The sequence below is a fragment of the Euphorbia lathyris genome, chromosome 1, assembly GCF_963576675.1.
Source record: "Euphorbia lathyris chromosome 1, ddEupLath1.1, whole genome shotgun sequence".
In the NCBI taxonomy this organism is placed as follows: Eukaryota; Viridiplantae; Streptophyta; class Magnoliopsida; order Malpighiales; family Euphorbiaceae; genus Euphorbia; species Euphorbia lathyris.
This window is the reverse complement of record NC_088910.1, coordinates 60,467,501-60,488,516: the sequence shown is the minus strand read 5'-3', so window position 1 is coordinate 60,488,516 and position 21,016 is coordinate 60,467,501. Positions and strand designations below refer to the sequence as shown.

The window sequence follows — 21,016 nt, the reverse complement described above, 5'->3', positions numbered from 1 at the left end:
TCATTCGCCAGCCACTGGGCGTATATCAGCACTAAAAGCTAGGCAAATGAATATAAGAAGTATGGCGAGAAAGAATAAATTATAAAATATAGGATACTATAACAGTTTAATGCACATATAGAACCGCATCCTCAATGATGTTTAACTTATGAGTAATCACATCTGGGCTTACTCCTGTGGGGATCTCATTCTCCTATGTAAATACGCTTTCAGACTCAATGAGAACTTTTTTAACATCCTCTTTGATCTCAAGTTTTAATCCTTTGGCGATCCGCACCCGCTTTCCATCAGCAATAAGGAGCGTTTCTGTGTCGCCCAAAGCTGTAGTGACAAGTTAATATTTCTCACCTTCGTCCTCTTTGGATTGTGGGCGGATTGATAGTGACGCCGAGTATAAGTCTCTTTAGCCACCTTTTGGTTCCCGCTAATCATTACTCCTCCTTTGCTAGTGGGAATGTACATTGTCAGACGACGGATGGAAATTAGGGCTGCAACCTCTGGCCTTTGGTCTGGATAGTGTGACCCGTCACTCCAATGATGTCAACAATGGTTGTTTCTATTTGGATCGGATCAACCTTTAGTTTGGCGAATGCACCTTTGGTGATGACATTGCGAGAACTGCCCATGTCTTTACTCGCTTTATTTTATCTCCCATCCTTGAATCGCCATTGTTACTACCAATGCATCTGCATGTGGAGAGATTACTGGACCTGTTTCTGCAAAAAGGGCAATTGAGGGATGTTTTATCCAGAACGGATATTTTTGCTTTTTCCACGGGTGGCTGATACACTGGTCCATCTGCTATGACATTAATGACACTTTTGAATTTCTTTTTGGGATCTGTCTTCTACTTGTCGTCTTGTTATTTTTTATTCTGGACAAAGCTATCTAGTTTGCCAGCTCCCAGCAAGCTTCAGTGTGGTGGCCAACCTGTAGTACGCTTTGGCGTTTCTTCCAACGGTTACATGCTCCCCTCTTTTGGGTTCGGGATATGTAATGTCCCGCTTATATTGATTCTTTTATATTGTGGCAAGTTGGAAGCTTTAATCATTTTTTCCGCCTCGTACCCCATGATTCGCGCTGTGAATGGCGAATTCCTGTTAACTGGATGGCGTATCTTTCTGCATTGTTCTCTTGTCTATCCAGAGCGGCATGCACTCGCCTTTCAATCTCATCATTCGTGTGTTCAATGTTGAATCATGATGGTGAAGCCGGCTCTTGATCTTGATCTCGATCATGTTGAAGTTATGCTTGGAGCTATGGTTTAATGCGGATGGATGTTGTCACAATCGTGGGAGCCATTTTATCTAGCTTCGAATATCTTGTCTCCGCATCCTTCAACATTTTGCTAACATAATAGATGGAGAACTGCTGACCTTCTTCTTCTTGAATAACCACGGTGCACATAGCTTTATCCATGACAGATTGATACAAATGCAGGTCTCCCCTTTATATTGGTCTGCTCATCAAGGGTGGTTCTGCTAGGAATTGTTTTATACCTTGATATGCTTGTTGACAATCTTTCTAGTACGATGATCCGCTCGTTCAACCTCTGGATCTTTCTCACCCATAGTGGGGCTTTCATTTAGGCGCTCTTTTCACCTATTTCCTCGCATGGCTTTTATTTAGGCGCTCTTTTCACCTTTTTCCTCGCAGGGCTTTTTACTTTATCTGGATTTGCTCTAACTCCTTTTTTGCTAATGACATAGTTAAGGAATTTTCCTGAAGTGACTCTGAATATACACTTCTCTGGATTGAGCTTTATTTTTCATGCTAGTGTTTGGTACTGGTTGCATTATTAGCAATTCCCTTGTACCTGTGGGTTAGCACTGAAAGAACTCCAGAAGTGGGGCATACCCTGTCCATTATTAAAAGATTGTGGTAAGGCATAAAAGTTATATTCACTTACCTTGGGGATCAGTGGCTTGATCCACGGAACATACTTCATAGCAAAAGACTATTTGTATTGACCTTGTTGGCAAATATCATGTATAATGCAATGTCTCTTTATGGAATTTTTAGTTCATCATGGAATCAACTTAATAATTTCTTCACGTTGGTCCCTGACTCTAGAATGAACTTAGTCAAAGGATAAAATCGAGTAAATATTATATGTCAAACAAATTCATAATAGAATTTTAATCGTGCTTGTTTTAATAATAATATCACGTATAACGGTCATAACCATAAAGATTGCTACTGCACATGAATATCATCATGAATTCTTAATAAATAACCATAATGAGAATGGTTTAAGAATAATGTCCTTTTGTATTCCAATGCGCATTAATATCCAAGATAGCATTTTTATTTTAAACGTCATAAAAGTTATGACATTCTAGATTGGGTAAGATATCTTACATAGTTGCTATTTACTTGCAATTAATATTGTGCATCCATACATTAATGGCATTCAGAGATCATTAAAGCCTCATTTGAATGAGGTGTAATTAAAGAAAGGTAAGTGATGATTTAATAATATAGTTATATATAAAATTACTCTTATATCATTTCATTTGTACGAATAAAATAAAAGAGAAAGGGTAATTTTGGAAGAAAAATACATGTACCATGATTCTCCTCCAATTTGGAGTGTAAGGAAAATTACTCAAAATCCACTCTCACCTACCTTCACATACAATCCTCCAATCTTTAAGGAATTCTCATGTATATCCTAAGAATTTTGCATAAATTAATGTTCTGATCCGAAACCGACACTTGCACTATTTTGTAGTTAGCTCAGGACATGAAAGTTTTGTTTATCCAATTTGGTAATTCATCAGTCCATAATGGCCTTAATAATTAGAGACAATTACATGATAATCACAAATAGATTCAATATGTTCAAGTCTCTTACGTTGGTAAAAGAAATTCTAACAATGTCAGATAAACAGTTTTTATTATGAATAAACACATCCTTGTAAAAAAAGGAATGAAATAACTGTTTGACAAAACAATATTCAAAAATATGAATTTCTGATATTAAAAGTACTATATAGGAGAAAAGCCATATATAGATGGTGAATTGTACAAGGAAAAACCAAATATGATTTTTTTGTAATTTCTTCTAATAGTTATATGCATGTTCATCCAAAAGACCGACCAGATCTAAATCATTTGTAATTACATGAGCCCTTTTATGATATTTTAATATCAAATGACAAAATCACATTGAATGGATGATTTTTTTTTGTAAATCCCAAGATTACGGGTCTTATACATGCGTTTGTACTAATTCAATGATAATATCATATTATACTTGTCATGCATAAAAATATGAGGGCATAGTAAGCATGCAAGATTTAATGAAAGATTTGTGTCTATGACTTCATCTTTCACAGTTTATTAGATTTATCATAATAACATGTAATGATATTCATAGCACTTTATAAGAGTGAGGGATCTCAATTTTCTTTAATTAAAAATGGAATAAGAAAGGGGAGGAAACTTATCTTTTTCATCATAAAATTCCAGATTTAATGTAGAAAACTCTTTCCTACCAATATATGGAGAACTGTATCTTTGGATAGATTTGTTGTACTGATTGAGCCAAAGCTTGAGATTGTGATTTCTATTCTGTTGACTCTATTGTTTTGTTCTTTGTGAAACTCTATACAATCAAGATTTTGTGGTCTTCTGTTTGTTAGAGATCCACCTTCACCGCACCAATTGATAACTTGTGGAAAAATCCTTGATCGGAGCACTTCCCTGTGAGGCGCTGTTGGGATCGGCCGGAGACACTCCGATGCCAAAGTCAGTAATATTTCTGAGAATAAACTGTAAGCACAAAAGTAGAGAATCAGTAAGTGTACCTTTGATCCTAGGAAGCTGGGGTATTTATATAGGTTTTTGTAACCTTCAGCATTAATGGGGAAGCAGGTGAAGAGTCATGTCGTTACTCATCTTTAATTGCTATCAATTCTCCATTAATCCCAGCATTTAGCATCGAAACCCTCAGAGTTGAGGTATTCGAACAGTCAAGTCTTTATTCCCCTTTAATAGCTATTAATTGCCATTTAATTGTATCTATTCCCATTCATGGATGGTAATAAAGACGCCTTTTGGTATTCTTAGATCTGTCAAGGCGTATGTACGCTCTCCTTGAGAGCTATGGCGGGTCTCCACTACTCGCTCTCATCGGGCGTATCTCGTTATGGCGTATCTCGCCATGGTCCACGTGGCGTAGCATAATGCTAGAGACTCCTTCCTTTTCCTCATTATTTGCATATTCGCCCCTACATTAATTATCATTAATTCCACATTAATCATGTATAAATATCTCTTTTAGAAGAAATAATGGTTTGTCTTTATTTTTATTAATTTTCTCTTATTCCTTATTCAAGAATAATTTGGGTTGTTATCAATAGTTAATTCCTATTTCGAAAAAGACACAAAATAAACAGTTGAACACATGATTACTTGTCTAGAGATGAACTGAGAATAATTATTTACAACATATATTAAAAAAAAGCCAAAATTAATTGGAAAACAAATAAAATAAAATAAAATAAAAAGAGGGGTGTTAGCTTGGCGTTTGATTTGGGTGGCCAAACAAAACATAGAAGCAACCGTAAGGAGTATGAAATTGAATAAGAACGTAGACCATATCAGTAGCCGTTGAATTTCAGTTTCAGTTTCAGTTTCCCCTCCATTTCTTCCCAACATCCTCCTAATTGATTTCTTTATTATTTCTCTCTCAAAACCCTAACCAATCCCCTCCTCTATATTTGACCATTCTCAATCTCCCTCCCTCTCTTCTGTGTTTCTTTACTTCCACAAATCTTCTTCCTATTACTTAAACCAGTAATACTTTCATCCATCTGTTCAACTTGTAATCATTTCGTCCGTAGCTCTACCTGTCCCCATGAGCGATTCTCAGACTTCCTCTGATTCTGACTCAGCCTCCGCCTCTGCCGTCGCCATTGATCAGGTCCTTTTCTTTTCATTTCCTGTTAGTTACTGTTGCAGTTTTGCTTCTTTTATATTTATTCTTATTGCTGATCACTTCATTGTTATTTTCGCTTTAATTATAAGTCAACGACTGGAGATTTTTGGTCCAATTCCTTTGCAATTGTTATTTTGCTTTTTCCGTTTCACAGTGAGTTCTTGCTGTATATTAATTTGGAAATTTCATAACCTTTAATTTTTATTTTATTTTATTTTTACTGATGGTTAGTGCTTTAACGCTGTTTTGAATTGTCAAATCTCCTTCATCGGATTTCACCTCTTTCATCTCTCTATTGTTTTTGTTGGTTCGTCGGTATTATTCTCAATCTGCTTTCTATTTTCTTCTTAGAATGTAAGGAGGAGTCAAAGAAGTGGCGGCGGTGGTCAATCGCTGGTGCCTGATTTGCCAAGACGTTGGCATGACCTTTTCTGGTCGGGGATTTTCTTACTTCATTTGGTCGGATTAGGATTTGCTCTTGCAATTCTTGGGCTCAACAGATTTATGAAATCAGATAGGTTTAACATTGATAGATTTACTACTGGCTCCTCCTCAGGAAATAACAGAGGGCTTACTGAAGATTATTGGCCAATGTATGCCGTTGCTGGTGGAATTGGAACTGTACTTGGATGGTGTTGGTTGTTGTTGCTTGGTTCTCGTGCAAATCAGTTGATGAAGATCTCAGTCCATATTTTGACTACTTATCTTGCTGTGCTCGGTGTCTTATGTTTCTGGTGTGAGCAGTTTTTCTGGGGTGTTGCATTTGCAATTGGTGCTGCATTGCAGTTTTTGTATGTCATATCAGTCATAGACAGGTAAATGGTTATAACTGGTGCCATTTCCAACTTGATTCTTAACTTCGGTTGGTTTTTCAGTATTGCTACTTCATCTTCATTAATTTATATTCTAACGTTGCAAAAGCTGACAAATTTAATCAGTGGGTGGGTGTGCACATAATGAATCCCTTAGTGCTTTGTGTTTCTTTGCTCTTCATTAATGATCGGCCACTTCTTATTCTTAGACTAAGCTTATTTTTCATGGTATTCAGACAAGCAATATAGTGAGTCAAAAGAACAGGGATGGAAAAAGATAAATATATATTCTTAAAGAGCTATTTGTGTTTAACTGGAAATAATTATCGGAAAAGTCATCTATCTTCTGAATTATTTATGGTTTTATTTTGTTTTTCAATTCTAGCCACAACGATTTACAATTATAAGAAGGATAATTTTCACTCTTGAAAGACACATTTTTAGATACTCATTGTGGACGTTATAACAAAAAAAATAAATTAGGTCAGTTGTTCCATTATTTACATTGTTACTTTAAAGAAAATTAAAGAAAAAGGATCATTAGATGTTATTTTTTATATACGTTGTAGATGATTAAAATGATTTCCTTGTCCTTAAGATTCACAGGCCTAAAGTTTGTGACTTGATACATGCAAATGGCCTCTTTACGTTTCAAAGCTAAGAACAAGGATCTTGGATCTTCTTTTTAGAGCTTCTTGATATTGGTTATGTTGACCTCGAAATAAATTTCTATACACATAAGATATAAAAGTGAACGATAAGATTTGAGCCTTATTTTCAAGCTATAGGAGGGCTTTAACTTTGGTGGAACTTTATTGGGAAAGCAAGTATTTGTTCTCTTGATGGTTTATGTGTAAAGCATGCCAATTTTCAAGGTGGAAGTTGGTTTTCTGTTCAAATCTGATAGAAAAGGTTATGCTTCACTGTCAATTGTTGTTTCAAAGATTATATTATGCATGTGTAAGGAAAGAGGCTGTTCATAGGTACCTAAATGAGGCCTTTTCCATTCAGTTGCAGTGGGCTCTTACTACTTTCTTGTTAGGATTTGTTAAAATTTTGACATGTACTGTGTCTAAATCTCACATTCTGTTGGTTCTCCTTTCATACACAGAGACAAATGTTGTGTTTCTTGTAATGTCAATATCTGATCATTTGCTGTTCTGCAGACTTCCATTTACCATGTTGGTTCTGAAAAAAGCTGTGAAGATGGTGTGGAGTCTTCCTGAAGTTATGAGAGTTGCATATGCATTCATGCTAGTAATGCTTTTATGGATGGGAATATGGTCTTTTGGGGCAGCTGGTGTTGTAGCCTCAAGCATTGAGGATGGTGGACGCTGGTGGCTTCTTGTGGTGAGCTGGCAAGTTGCTCTTTATTCCAGCTTCAGTCTCTGGGATGAGAACTTGACAAAGTTCTATTAGGAATCCCTTAGATTTATTCCACACTGCATGGAGTAGTTACACTTCTAATGCTATTACTTATATACCCAGGTTCTCTCAGTTAGCTTGTTCTGGACAGGTGCAGTCCTTTGTAACACTGTACATGTTATAGTTTCTGGAATTATGTTCCTCGTTCTCATTCACGGTGGTCGAGAAGCAGCATCAATGCCTCCTAATCCGTTAATGAATTCTCTAAGGTATGCGGTGACAACATCTTTTGGTAGCATTTGCTATGGATCGCTCTTCACAGCTGCAATTAGAACATTGCGCTGGGAGGTAGGTTTTGCTGCATTTACTTTTGCTAACTGGTGTACTAGACTTCTACTTTTTCTCTGATTTTCTTTCTCCTTTCTTCATCTTGTATATTTTAGATCAGGGGATTACGTTCTAAGATAGGCAAGAATGAGTGCTTGCTTTGCTGTGTTGATTTTCTGTTTCATCTCGTGGAGACTCTTGTCCGGTTTTTTAACAAGTATGCCTATGTCCAGGTACTTTCTGTCAAAGTTCTGTATCTAGCACAATTTTTTACTTTGATATGAAATTGACTGTATTTGGTCATATGGCATTCATATTCGGCTATCATTTGGCACAGTAATGACAATTATTTAGCTTTTTGCTTCTTCTTTTTTCATTTATTAGTTTTGTTTTTGTGTATTACTTACCCTATAGGTCTTTTAAGTGTCATGTTTGTTTTCCTTCTATAAGTACTTTTTTTTGCTTCAATGGAAGATCTCAGTCAGAATTCAATTTATGCCTCAGCTCAGTTAGAGCAGAGTTGTGAGCAGCTTGCAAACATCTTTGATATTACTCATTTACTCTTCTAGTGAATTAGGGATTGGTGATTAAACTATGAAACTGAAATTAGAGATTGATGTACCTAAATCCTTACTAATGGCCAATGGTGGAAATTGGAGGACATGGCCCAAAATAGCAACTTCAGTACATATTGAAGATCATATGGAGGTTTACTGTGTAATATAATATGGAGATCAGCAGGACGAGTCAATTGGAATGCATAATGTAGATGTATATTTGATTAATTAGAAAGGTAGAGTTGAATATTGTGATGTGCGTCTCTGTTTTTCTAGTTGGGATGCTTTTGAGAATTGTTTTTTTAATTTGGAATTTTCCAAGTCATAGTTGAATTAACTATGGTGACCTCCAATTCTGATAAATTATGTAAAATGACCATATCTTTATTCTGTCCCCTTCAGATAGCTGTTTATGGCAAAAGTTTTAACACGTCGGCTCGGGATGCCTGGGAATTATTTCAATCAACTGGGGTTGAAGCGCTTGTAGCCTATGATTGTTCAGGTGCTGTCCTGCTGATGGGAACTGTTTTGAGTGGACTAATAACTGGAACTTGTGTGGCTATTTGGACTCATTTCAAATGGAATAGCAGAGTAATGATGGTTGGATCTACTGCGATGTTAATGGGAATGGTGTTGGTAAGTTACTAATGGCTTTCTTCAGGAAAGCACTCTGCAAAATGAAAATTTAAACTTGCAACAGGCACCAATTTGGGCCTAAAAACTTTGCTGTTTGGCATGATGAATATTAAATATCTGGTTGCTCATTGCTATTGGAAGACTTACGTGTCAGTAATATGACTTTTGACCATCGACCTCCATTTCCTGTCTAGTGTAAAACTCATTTTTACTTCTAAGTGTTGCTTGCAATTTGCATTACAAATCATAGAAGATACATCTTGTTGATAAAGTATTGCCATGAAATGCATGTATGCATCTTATTGGAAAATTTAGATTTCCTTTTCTACTTTAGTGATCAATGGGTTGTAGTGAGGAAAAGTTTTTGCTGTCACGGTATGCATTTGTATGGAACTGTTCATGTGAAAGACTGATAATATGGCTGTTTTCTGGAAGGGAAAAAAAAGCAGTTTTTGTGAAATTCTAACCAGGGTAATATTTGTAAAATTTAGGTGGGAGTGGCAATGGTTGTGGTTGAGAGTGCAGTTACATCCATATACATCTGCTATGCAGAAGACCCGTTGTTGATTCATAGATGGGATGCTGAATTCTTCAACCAGTTATCTGAGACGCTTCACCAGCGGCTACAACATCGGAGTGCTCGAGCAAGGGAAGTATTCACCCATGATCGATTTGATATTCACATACAACAAAGTATCAGCGTTTGAAAACTCTTTTTTTTTTTTTTAGAAAGTACATAATTCAAGTTACTGCACTATATAATTTATTGATAATGTTACATCAATCCTGTATCTAGTTGGAATTTCTTTTGGACCTCATCACATAGAAATGAAATTGGTAAGGTTGCAAATATTTTTGAAATCTAGCACAAGCACAATATGCCATTTTCTTATGAACAAGCATGAAGTATGAACTAGTCCTGATTATATTATACCGTGATTGTTTTTTAATGGTTGGACATGTTTTAGAACTCGGGAATTGCATTACTTGTATACAAAGTCTTGTCTGCCTTAACAGTAGGAGTTTGTAACTTAATTTGATAAATTAATCTAATCCCTTTTGACAGAAATAAGTTTGGTGTTTTAGTGTTGGTTGACAAATTTCTATTGTTGTTGAATGTATCGATTTGATAAATTAATCTAATCCCTTTTGACATAAATAAGTTTGGTGTTTAGTGTTGGTTGACAAATTTCTATTGTTGTTGAATGTATCGATTTGTTCCCAAGTAAACTCAACCAATTATTAATTTATGGACAGCAGGAGATTAACTCTTGTTGCTGAATTCATTGGGATGACATATACCAATACTGAATTATTGTTTGGATAGTAAAAGAAAGTAAAATCAGTTTCAATTCCAGTGTGTGCTTAATTTTTTTTGAACTCAATGAGTTATTCCGTCATGATAACTTCAGCCATTCGTATTGAGTTTAATCCATCCAAGAAGTTTCTCGGATCTTAGTTTCCCGCAAGGTATATTTAAAACCTGAGTTTGTGATAGTGCCAGCTGTGTCAAGTGGAACTCTATCATTGGTCTGGAGTAGACCTGAGCATGGGCTGGCGAGCCCGTCCAAGCCCAGATCTATCTACCTGGGTTTGGACACATGAAATTGGTGTCAGGCTCGACTCAAGCCCAAACCTGTATAAGTCCGCCAGAAACTGGGCGGGTTTTGGCTATATGAATTTTCCATCAGTCCGGCCCGGTCCGATATATATATATATATATATATATATATATATTATAATTTATAAATATAAATTAATTATATTTTTTATGAGATGATATATATATTTACATTACTGTCAATAGACAATTAGTTTATTAGAATTTTTCCAAATTTATTAAGTATTGTGTTGTGTCTACTATTTTTTTTATTAAGAAAAGTTGGTGTGACATTTTAATTGTATTTTTTTAATATATAGATAGACTTAGACGGGCGGGCTTGAGATTCATATTTTAGGTCTAAGCGCAGCCCGAGCCCGACTCAATTTATTGCGGACTGGGCAGCGCTTGGGCTCGCCAGGTTTTATTAAAAGCCCAACAGACACGGTCCGAGCCCGATCCAGTCTGGCCCATGCCAAGGTCTAGTCTGGAGAACTACATCGTTCCTCCATCGCCACATATGGCAATATGCCGTTAGGAAGATAACCATTCAATTATCAATCTTCTTCATATACTCATTCATAATACACCATCTAAACCAGTTTACACTATCCACATTAAAGAACCTCTGCTGCATATTCGGTGGGATGAGCCGCTTCCAGGTCTCTCCGCTGATCCTACAGTCCCTTAGGACATGGGTTAAAGTTTCTGCACTTTTATTACATCTATTGCACCCTTCAGATTGGATCAAATGTCGTCTTTGTCTTTCCACATTCGTCATCAATCAGTCGTGAATACACAACCATGTAAAGCTACGAATTCTTTGGGGCACCCTTATGGACCACACAATCCTCCATATGTTGTCAGTGGGATGATCTTCAGGCGTTGCTATCAATTGGTAGGCTGATTTACAGGTGAAATGGCCATTGCTAGTTATGCTCCAACAATGAGAATCACTATCAGTTGCCTCGAATCTTACCATTATATTCCTCATACGTAGGAGCCAAGGCGTATCAACAAACTGATCGAAGGCCCCACAAAACCAATTGCCAAAGTCATCGACAATGTCAGCTATTTTCCAGGCTAGGTATTGGTTTGGGTGTTTTGTGGAACAGATATGTATCAAAAAAATCCTATCCATCCACGTGTTGGTCCATAAGAGGATATATTTCCCATTTCCAACTTTCCAAAACACCCCCTTGCAGAAATCCATGAATAACGAAGGGATGCTTTTCCATAGGAAGTAGCATTGTTTCACCCTACCCTTAGTAATTCCAAATACCTCATCCCTAAAATACTTCCCATGGATAACCGGACCCAAAGGGTGTTTGGTTCTTTCCAAATCCGCCAAATGATCTTCATAAGAAGAGCTCTATTATTATCTTCTGATTTTATGATGCTCGTACCTCCCCTAGCTTTCGGTTGGCAAACCGTTTCCCATGGAGCTTTCATGTGGTCGCTGAACCGTCCCATAAGAAGCGATGATTCATCTTGTCCAGTTCCCCATTCACCAAGCTAGGCAGCTTAATAGTTTGCATGAGGTGGTTAGGAGTGGTACTTGTAACTTGTTGGGATTAAAATTGTTGGCACCAACGTCATAATTTATTGGGATCAAAAGTGTAATTTGTTGGAACTAAAATTGTAATTTTATCATTACTAAAAACAGATTTATAAACTGAATTTAAAATACTGAAAGTTTTAAGGGATAAATTTTTTGTTGTAACTAAAATTTGGTAATAACCAAATGAAAAGTAACAGCCAAATGGTATGCACACCGGAGCTGCTCGAAGACATCTCTAACCCAACATTAAATTTAAGTTGGAAAAGTGATTTAGAGTGTATTTGTTTCATCTTTTCGGATGAGCGTATAGCGTTTTACTCTGAACCGTATGAAATATAACATTTGGTTAGGTTTATATAACCGCAGTGTTTAGCATTTTCTCTGAAAACTGTAGTGTTTTGGAGCTTTTCATAAATAATTGTCTGTAGTTATTTGTTATTGACAAAATTATTTTTCTTATTTCCACAAAATAATTTTTTTCTTTAACATTATTTATATTTCTACAACATAATTACCGGAAGGACAATGTTTTGTTGCGTCCAATAAATTTTTTTATTTTTTATTTTTTATATAGATTATTTTTATTAATTTGTGTAACATATTTTTTATTTTATAATAAGATAATGTGTAAAAGTACCCCTAACGTTTATAACTATGGGCAATTTCACCCTTAACGTCTAAAATTGGTGCAATTATACCCCTAATGTTGGCAGCCAAAAGCAATTTTACCTCTAACATTGGCAAGTTTGGTCAATTTGAGAAACAATTCATCAAATTGTCTTCTTGTTCATGAATATTGTCATCTACACTTCACATGTGTATCATTTATTATCACTAGTAACAGATCACAAACATATGATTAGACGTGAAATTTAAAAAATATATATATATATATATATATATATATATATATTATCTTTTGTACGAGTTGGATAAAAAAAATTAAATATTTCGCTGAATTTATAAATATTAATTTTTAATTTTATTATTAAATCATAAAAAATATGAAATCTTTTTTAGAACTAACTGATATGTGCAATTGGTGTAGAATAAGAAATAAAATATTCGTGTTTTTTAATAATGTATGAAATTGACTCAACTTGACAATGTTAGAAGTAAAATTGATCTTAGCTGCCAACATTATAGGTAAAATTGCACCATTATAGACATTAAGAGTAAAATTGCTACTAGTTGTAAATTTTATGAATATTTTTTCACCTTATCCCTTTTATAATTTTTTTGTTGATTAATTTAAAACATGTTCATATTAGACAATATAATTTTACCAAACAATAATAATTAAACAACTAATAACAAAAAAATAACAACCGCAACAACTATTAATCAACAACTGAACCAAACAGACCCTTAATGATGATCGGCTCTTGAACTCATCATCAAACCGTATTCTTATTTTGATGAATACAATTTTCTCCACCAAATTTGATGTTGCATCAAATTTTTCGATGCAACATCAAATAATATTTTATTATTATTTGGGAAAAGTATAAAAATAATGCTTGTGATTTATCTAATTTGCAAATAGAGGTCTGTGGTATGATTTAATTTACAAAATAAGATATTTTAGATTACTCTGTTAAGTTCTGATTACAACCAATGACATTTTTATCTTGAAAAAAATTGTTCTTACATATCGACAAAACAATGTCCTTCTCCCAAAACGCAACTCCTTAAATCGAGACCATAAATCATATGGTAGAAGTTTTACGTTTTTTACTAATTTCACGGTTTATGAACTAAAATTGATATTGAAGTTCATTTTATACAACTGCAGTTTAATATTTGGGTATATGTTTTGTCAATATGTAAATGTAATTAAATCAAAATATAACAATGTAATCTGAAATATCTTATTTTGTAAATTAAATCATACCACAGATCTCTATTTGTAAATTTTTAAACCACATATCTTTATTTACCAATAAGGAAAACCACAACCATTATTTTTATACTTTTCCCTTATTATTTTCTTACTTTTTTTTGTTTATTTTTATATATATATAAATATAGTTATTGTATATTTTGTTCTATACTATTATTATTTAAAGGAAATTTTATGGTTGGAGAGAGGAAATAAATTTAAAAAAAAAAACTATAACATCAAAATAAAAATAAAAATACAGATAGTCTAAGATTTTAATATTGAAAAACATAGTACAAACTCATAAAATCATATTAGTTTTTTATTATTTTGAAAGGGATATTAGTTTAGTATTTTATTTGTTTTGTAGTTTTCCATAATAAAAAATATAGGTTTTGTCCAGGAATGCACCCGATTTGGGAGGATACCATTTTCCACAAAAAGACAAATGAAGGATCGCTCACTGACTCTCCTTACGCTTTCCTTCCTTTCCTAAACATGGAAACATCTCCTTTCTTCTTTTTCAATTAAAGTTTATTTATATAATTACGGAAGTAGAGAGAAACAAGAAGAAGTATTTTAGAAGTCTTTTTTATGAGTTGTCAACGTAGTAAAAAATCAGATTAAAACCTTCAAAAAAAATCAGATTAAAAATACTTAATTAATTAAAAATAAATATTTAATTAATTAAAAATAACAAATTTATATTTATAATATATTAAATAATTACTAGCCTATTAATTAAAATAATAAAAGAAAGCAAGAGTTACGGGAAGATGAAAAAACACAAAGCAAAGGAAATCCAAAAGTCACAAATAAACTTCTATATAAAGCATGATAGATAGTATTCCACCATTATATTCATTGGTCACGATAGATAGTATTATATTTCTGAATGTAAATATTCGATTTTTTTCATATGTTGTAGTTATTTTGTTCTCAATTATGTTGTTGTTTTATTTTTATATTTAATAGCGGTTTCCATTGATAAACTGTATTAATAGAATTTTTTTCAGGAATTGGGAGAATTTAGACTTTGGTATCTCCTATTGAAGAAATCGGATGGAAATAGAAGAGACATAGACAACTGAAATCGAGAAAAACAAATGTGTCAGAAATTACATGAAATCGTTATGTTTCTGAAGGTAATTATTCAAAAAAAATTTCATGTGTAGTAGTTATTTTGTTCTCAATTGTGTTGTTCCACACATCTCGCTGCCTTAGCTATGTTTTCTTTTTTATTTGTCTTTTTTTTTTCAAAATGACTAAATAAATATTTGTATATCTTCATTCTTTTTTAGTATAAGTTGCTAGGTATAATCGCTTCGATTGTTAACTCTAACTAAAATATGGATTTTCGGCTTTATAGAACTCAATTGTTAGGTTTAATTGGATTTAGATTAATTTTTCAAATTCAGAACCTGATGAAGTCCACTGATTTTTTAAATTTGGGTTTACCTAACGCATATGGATTGATTTTTTTTATTTTTATGCATTTTTGGTACGAACAGATATAAAATTTCACACAATAGTTATTTATTGAAGTTGGAGACGAAAAGAAAAAAATTAAAGAGGTATTAAAACATTATACTTACGATGAAATTTATTTCAATCAATTAAAAATAAATATTTAATTAATTAAAAATAACAAATTTATATTTATAATATATTAAATAATTACTAGCCTATTAATTAAAATAATAAAAGAAAGCAAGAGTTACGGGAAGATGAAAAAACACAAAGCAAAGGAAATCCAAAAGTCACAAATAAACTTCTATATAAAGCATGATAGATAGTATTCCACCATTATATTCATTGGTCACGATAGATAGTATTATATTTCTAAATGTAAATATTCGATTTTTTTCATAAGTTGTAGTTATTTTATTCTCAATTATGTTGTTGTTTTATTTTTATTAAACAATAGTTGTTATAGTTTCATCTTTCAGATTCATTTCTGTTGTTACCCAGGTTCTATACCTCTCGCTATCGTATCTATGTTTTCTTTTTTATTTGTCTTTTTTTTTCCCAAATTGATAGCTTCAATTGAAGAAATCCGACAGAAATAGAAGATGCATGAACAACTACAACCGGAAAACACAAAAGTGTCAAAAATTACAAGATATTCTTATGTTTCTCAAGATAATTATTCGATTTTTTCTCATATGTTGTAGTTATTTTTGTTCTCAATTGTGTTGTTGTTTTCTTTTTATTAAACAATAGTTGTTATAGTTTCATTTTTCAGAGATGAAATTCCATTTCTGTCGTTACCCAGGTTTCATACCTCTCGCTACCTTATCCATGTTTTCTTTTTTATTTGTCTTTTTTTTTCAAAATGACTAAAATAAAGATTTTGTAAATTTGTATTCTTTTTTAGTATATGTTGCTAGGTGTTATCGTTTCGATTGCTAACTCTTAACTAAAATTTAGATTTTCGGCTTTATATGAACTCAATTTTTGGCTTTCTCAATTGTGTTGTTGTTTTATTTTTATTAAACAATTGTTGTTATAGTTTCATCTTTCAGAGATGAAATTCCATTTCTGTCGTTATCCAGATTCCATACCTCTCGCTACCTTATCCATGTTTTCTTATTTATTTATTTATTTTTCAAAATGACTAAAATAAAGATTTTGTATATTTGCATTCTTTTTTAGTATATGTTCCTAGGTGTTATCGTTTTGATTGTTAAATCTAACTAAAATTTAGATTTTCGGCTTTTTATTAACTCAATTTTTAGTTTTAATTGAAGTTAGATTAATTTTTCTAATTTGGAACATGTTGAAATACACTCCTTTTTTTAGTTTGAGTTTAGCTAATTGATATGGATTGTATTTTTTTATTTTTATGTATTTTGGTACAAATAGATATAAAGTTTCACACGATAGTTATTCATTGAAGTTTGAGACATATTAAATAAAATATTAAAGAGATATTGGAATATTATACTTACAATGAAGTTTATTTCAATATAAATTATGTTATATTATTATTATTATTATTATTATCAAGAAGTTATTTTTTCCCAATTTTCTAGACAATGAGATTGTAAGCGTCTAATACACTTGATAAGATGTTTATTCTTGAAGAATGTGGATTATGCTAGATACGAATTCAAAATCAAGGTAAATAAAAATAAATTTTGATGCTCAAAATCCTAAAAATGTATATTAATTATGGATATTGAGATAATTGCTTTTGCAACATTGACTTATATAATTTTTAACTATTATATTATGGTTCGTACAAAATTGTTAGTATTTCAAGAGTTTTTAACAGATGAAAATGAAATATGATCATAGGACAAATTATTGAAAAATATTAATTAAAGAAAATATTATTATTTGAATCTCTTCAAATTCTCAAATGTTGAGCATAATGATTCTAATTAATATAATTAATTTCACATATTAATTATAAAATGTTTTTTTTGTACTGAGTGTTTACAATTGCGATTTAATTCTATTTAACTAAAATTAATTTATGGACTTAATACTTCATTAAGAAAAAATAAAATGTTTAATTAATGGGCAAAAAATATTTTCACTCTCCTCTTTATACGCTTATGTCTCGACATTCTCTCTTATTTTCAAAAAAAAAAAAACCGAGAGGAAGATGGTTCTCTCCTAATTATCTTTTTTGTCCCTTTATTTTTTTTCAATTCTTTTGTTTATTTTTCTTACTTACAAAATTCAAGAATATATAATTATTAGAAAATATTAATGAATTCAAATAAGTGATATCTGCGAGTATGGCTGATATTCTGTATAGTGAAAGAATAAAGAACAAATTGATCGAATGTCTTGATGAGATATTACGAAATGAAAATAGGAGAAATCATCATCTTAAACTGATTCAATTAGATATATTGGGTTATTGTAGCAGAATGAATAATTGAATTCGAATACTTAGCGATCATGAAATTCCACCAACCAAAATAATTATCATCAAGATGAATTTGTGACTAATTCTTACGAATTTTATTTTTTTTATATGTAACATATTGAATTGATAAAGTTTCTTCATATGCAACATTAGAAAAGTATTGATTGTAATAGTTTATAGAATAATATATTGATGTTGCTTCCATTTTAACATAGATTGTAATTCTTTTGTATCGTAGATATAATATTTAATTTTAATTGTAGTTTAATTCAATTTTTAGTATATGAAAATGTATTAAAATTCATAAAAAGTACAAATCATTGAATTTTGTAAAAATAAATAAATCATTCATCTTTAGTTAAAATTATATAAAAAAAGTAGTCAATTATTTTTAAAATTAATTTAATTTGAATTATCATTAAAAAATATATATTAATTTCAAATATACATAATATAAATTTTTTTCATAACATGATATAAAATTATTTAAAAGTAAATATGTCAATTTATTTATTTATCTAAATTATATAAAATTTTCATACCCCGTGCATTGCACGGGTTTTCGACTAGTGAATATTAAAATCCAAATTTCAAATCTCTGATTTATAACTATTTGAATCGCTTACTACTCAAATCAAATTTAATCGGTTTAATTCTTTTCATATCATCTGTTGATCCTGACTTAGAAACAAACATTTAATATTAAAAAATATAATTCAATTAATAGATTTCTAAAATTAAAGGTGGGAAGTTGTAAGTTCGAAACTATAATTTTACAAAAAAAAAAAAAAAAAATCATAAAAAACAAACAATTAATGATATTGGAGATATAATTAGAATTGGTTCCAATCATTTTTTTGAGAACTGTAAATTTCCTCTCAACATGCAAAATGGTAGAATTTACCCCTATCAAAATGAATTTTTACTTTTATTTAACTTAAAAATTATAACGAACTGGTTTGAACGTTATTTGATTGTCACATCAGATATTTCAAGCACGCTTCTTAATAAATTGAAACAAATTCGTGCATTTTAACATATTGTTTGTAAAAAAATTAATAATATAGTAAACATTTTTGGATTTCTTTTAGACTATTTTTTGTGATTAATTTAGGATAAAATACAAAAAAAAAAGTTATTGGTTTGCCCTATTTATAAATAGAGGTTCATAGTTTAAAAGTTTATAAACGGAATTATGTTTTTTTAGAAAAGAAAGTATATGAAATTACATTGTTAATTTCTGTTAACAGTCAAGAACACTTTTTTTTAACAAAAACACCTGATTAAATAGAAAGACTAGAAGCATCCCGAATTAGAATGCCTCGAATGAATACAGGACTAGACCAATGAATAAAAGAATTAGCATAGGAACGAGTATTTCTTGCCATTGCATGAGCTGTCTTGTTCGCTAACCTTGACGTAAACTTCACCTTAAAACTCGGGTGAGAAAAAAGAAAACCTCTAATATCACTAACAACCTGACCAAACTCAGTAAGATCTCTACTTTGTGTTTGGATCGCATCCAACACAGTTTTAGCATCACTTTCGAAAATTGCTGAGCTATAATCTAGAGACATAACCCACCTTATACTTTCCTTAATCGTCATTGTTTCCACCATTTTCATTGAAACCGTTCCTGTCATGTGAGTGTTGTACCCTTGAATGAAATTACCCGTATAGTCGCGTATTATAGCTCCTGCACCAATAGCATCATCACTTTGGAAGATCGCAGCATCAACATTACATTTGACAGAACAGTTAGGTGGTGGCATCCATCGGGTGATAGGTGACTCTCTCATACTGCTGCATGGGATTATCTGACGTCCCAACTGCGCAGATCGGATGGAGGGCTCTTGAATGCTGTTTTGCGTGGCTACTGTTGCTGTCATTCCGTCGTTTGAGGATGGCGGAACTATAGAATTCCAGTCGCATTGCCTGGAGCTGCTATCGTCGTTTGCTGATGCGACGCTACGGGTAGTCTCCCTACCATTAACAGTTTCATGTTCGCCGATATTATCTCGTCTGCGTTCCGGATGACCTGCAAAAGAACAACAATTAGTTAATAAAACCTCCCTCCCCGACACTTCATTTCCATCCCGTAGTGGTTCCTCACTTGCTCCACTACCTTCGATATCACCCTCCCCTCTCCATCACACATCCTCCCACTCCAAACCCCGCCTGTCTATGTTTTTGGGCTTCCTCCCATTCCTCAATAAGTTGAATAGCGGATCTTGTAACCAAATTAGGCCTACTTCTCTCCTGATCCCACAATAATCTATTTCTAGCCTGCCAGATGGCCCAAAGAACCGCAAAACTCTTCTGAACAACACTCCTCTCAGAGACGGCACACAGATTAAGTGCCCAATCCTCAATATACTCCCATTCCTCTCCAGACGGTGTTAAATCCACAGTATGCCAACACAATTTTGCAAAGGCACAACCAGCAAACAGATGCCAACCGTGTTCAATATCATTAGGATACAGTAAGCAGTTTGTTGCAATCGGTACTCTCCTAGCCGCTAGTTTAGTCTGGATTGGAAGAATACCTGATATTATTTCCATGTAAACAATTTAAACTTGGGAGGCACCTCAACCTTCCATAATGTATTCCAGCCAATCTCTTCCCCTTAAATCCGTTCTAGCTGCTGCCTGTAGATTGTATCCCGACTTTGAAGAGTATACCCTATTAGCCGTATAATGCCATATCAACCTGTCATCATTAATTGAGAACGAGATGACCATAGCACCAACAACCTTAGCCACATCCTCGTTAAAACACCTTTCTAACTTCCCTCTGTCCCATACTCTAGACCCGTTGATAAACAACTCCTTCACATTCATCTCCCTATTTGATCGATTCTCCACGGTGCCTAGCCAAAGTTTATGCTTATCCCAAATCCACACGTCCTGGTGGGCAACCACCTGATCACCTCTTCCAATGCACCATCTTAAGCCAAGTTTAAGCAGGTTAATTGATCCCCAAACACTGCTCCAAACAAAATTGGGATTAGTGTCCAATTTGGAGGTAAGGAAGGTCCTCCTAGGGTAGTATTTAGCTTTGAACATTCGACTCACTAAAGTATTAGGGTCATCAATTAACTTCCAACCTTGCTTTCCAAGCAGTGCCATATTAAATTCTCTAAGATCCCTGAATCCTTGTAAACAGTCAAGAACACTTTTAAATATTTTTTAATTACATTTATATATTAACATAACACAGATTCCAAAATCATACTACAACGATATAAAATGAACTTAAATTAATTAGTTTATAAAGTGTCAAATTGGTAAAAAAAACGTAAACTGTCCATTATATAATTTATTGTGTCGATTTAAGGAATTGTTTTTTGGGAATTGTATTTTGTCTATATGTAAGAATAGTTTTTTTAAGATAAAAATGCATTTGGTTATAATCAAAACTTAATTATATAATTGTAATACTTTGTTT

At 32.7% G+C, this 21,016-nt stretch overlaps 1 protein-coding gene across 3 annotated transcripts; it reads left to right on the top strand.

Annotated features, from left to right (window-relative positions):
* Positions 1-4,536: 4,536 nt before the first annotated feature.
* Positions 4,537-9,494, top strand: LOC136234998 (uncharacterized). 3 transcript variants are annotated; one of them, XM_066024519.1, is made up of 8 exons: positions 4,538-4,930; positions 5,297-5,379; positions 5,502-5,760; positions 6,924-7,107; positions 7,246-7,470; positions 7,566-7,682; positions 8,409-8,642; positions 9,134-9,494. In XM_066024519.1, exons 2-8 carry the CDS (start codon positions 5,367-5,369, stop codon positions 9,347-9,349), a joined length of 1,248 nt encoding a protein of 415 aa, XP_065880591.1. In that variant the 5' UTR covers positions 4,538-4,930; positions 5,297-5,366; the 3' UTR covers positions 9,350-9,494. The 3 variants fall into 3 exon arrangements, with proteins under 3 accessions (XP_065880581.1, XP_065880591.1, XP_065880597.1); XM_066024509.1 differs by having other exon boundaries at positions 4,537-4,930; positions 5,297-5,760; XM_066024525.1 differs by lacking the exon at positions 5,297-5,379.
* Positions 9,495-21,016: the final 11,522 nt, after the last annotated feature.

What these genes read in the sequence shown, in the direction of transcription:
- LOC136234998 (XM_066024509.1), top strand. Translation starts at nt 4,865, where the DNA reads ATGAGCGATTCTCAGACTTCCTCTGATTCTGACTCAGCCTCCGCCTCT. An exon ending in GTCATATCAGTCATAGACAG is followed by an intron (nt 5,761 to 6,923) that starts GTAAATGGTTAT and finishes GCTGTTCTGCAG; the next exon opens with ACTTCCATTTACCATGTTGG. An exon ending in TGTTAATGGGAATGGTGTTG is followed by an intron (nt 8,643 to 9,133) that starts GTAAGTTACTAA and finishes TGTAAAATTTAG; the next exon opens with GTGGGAGTGGCAATGGTTGT.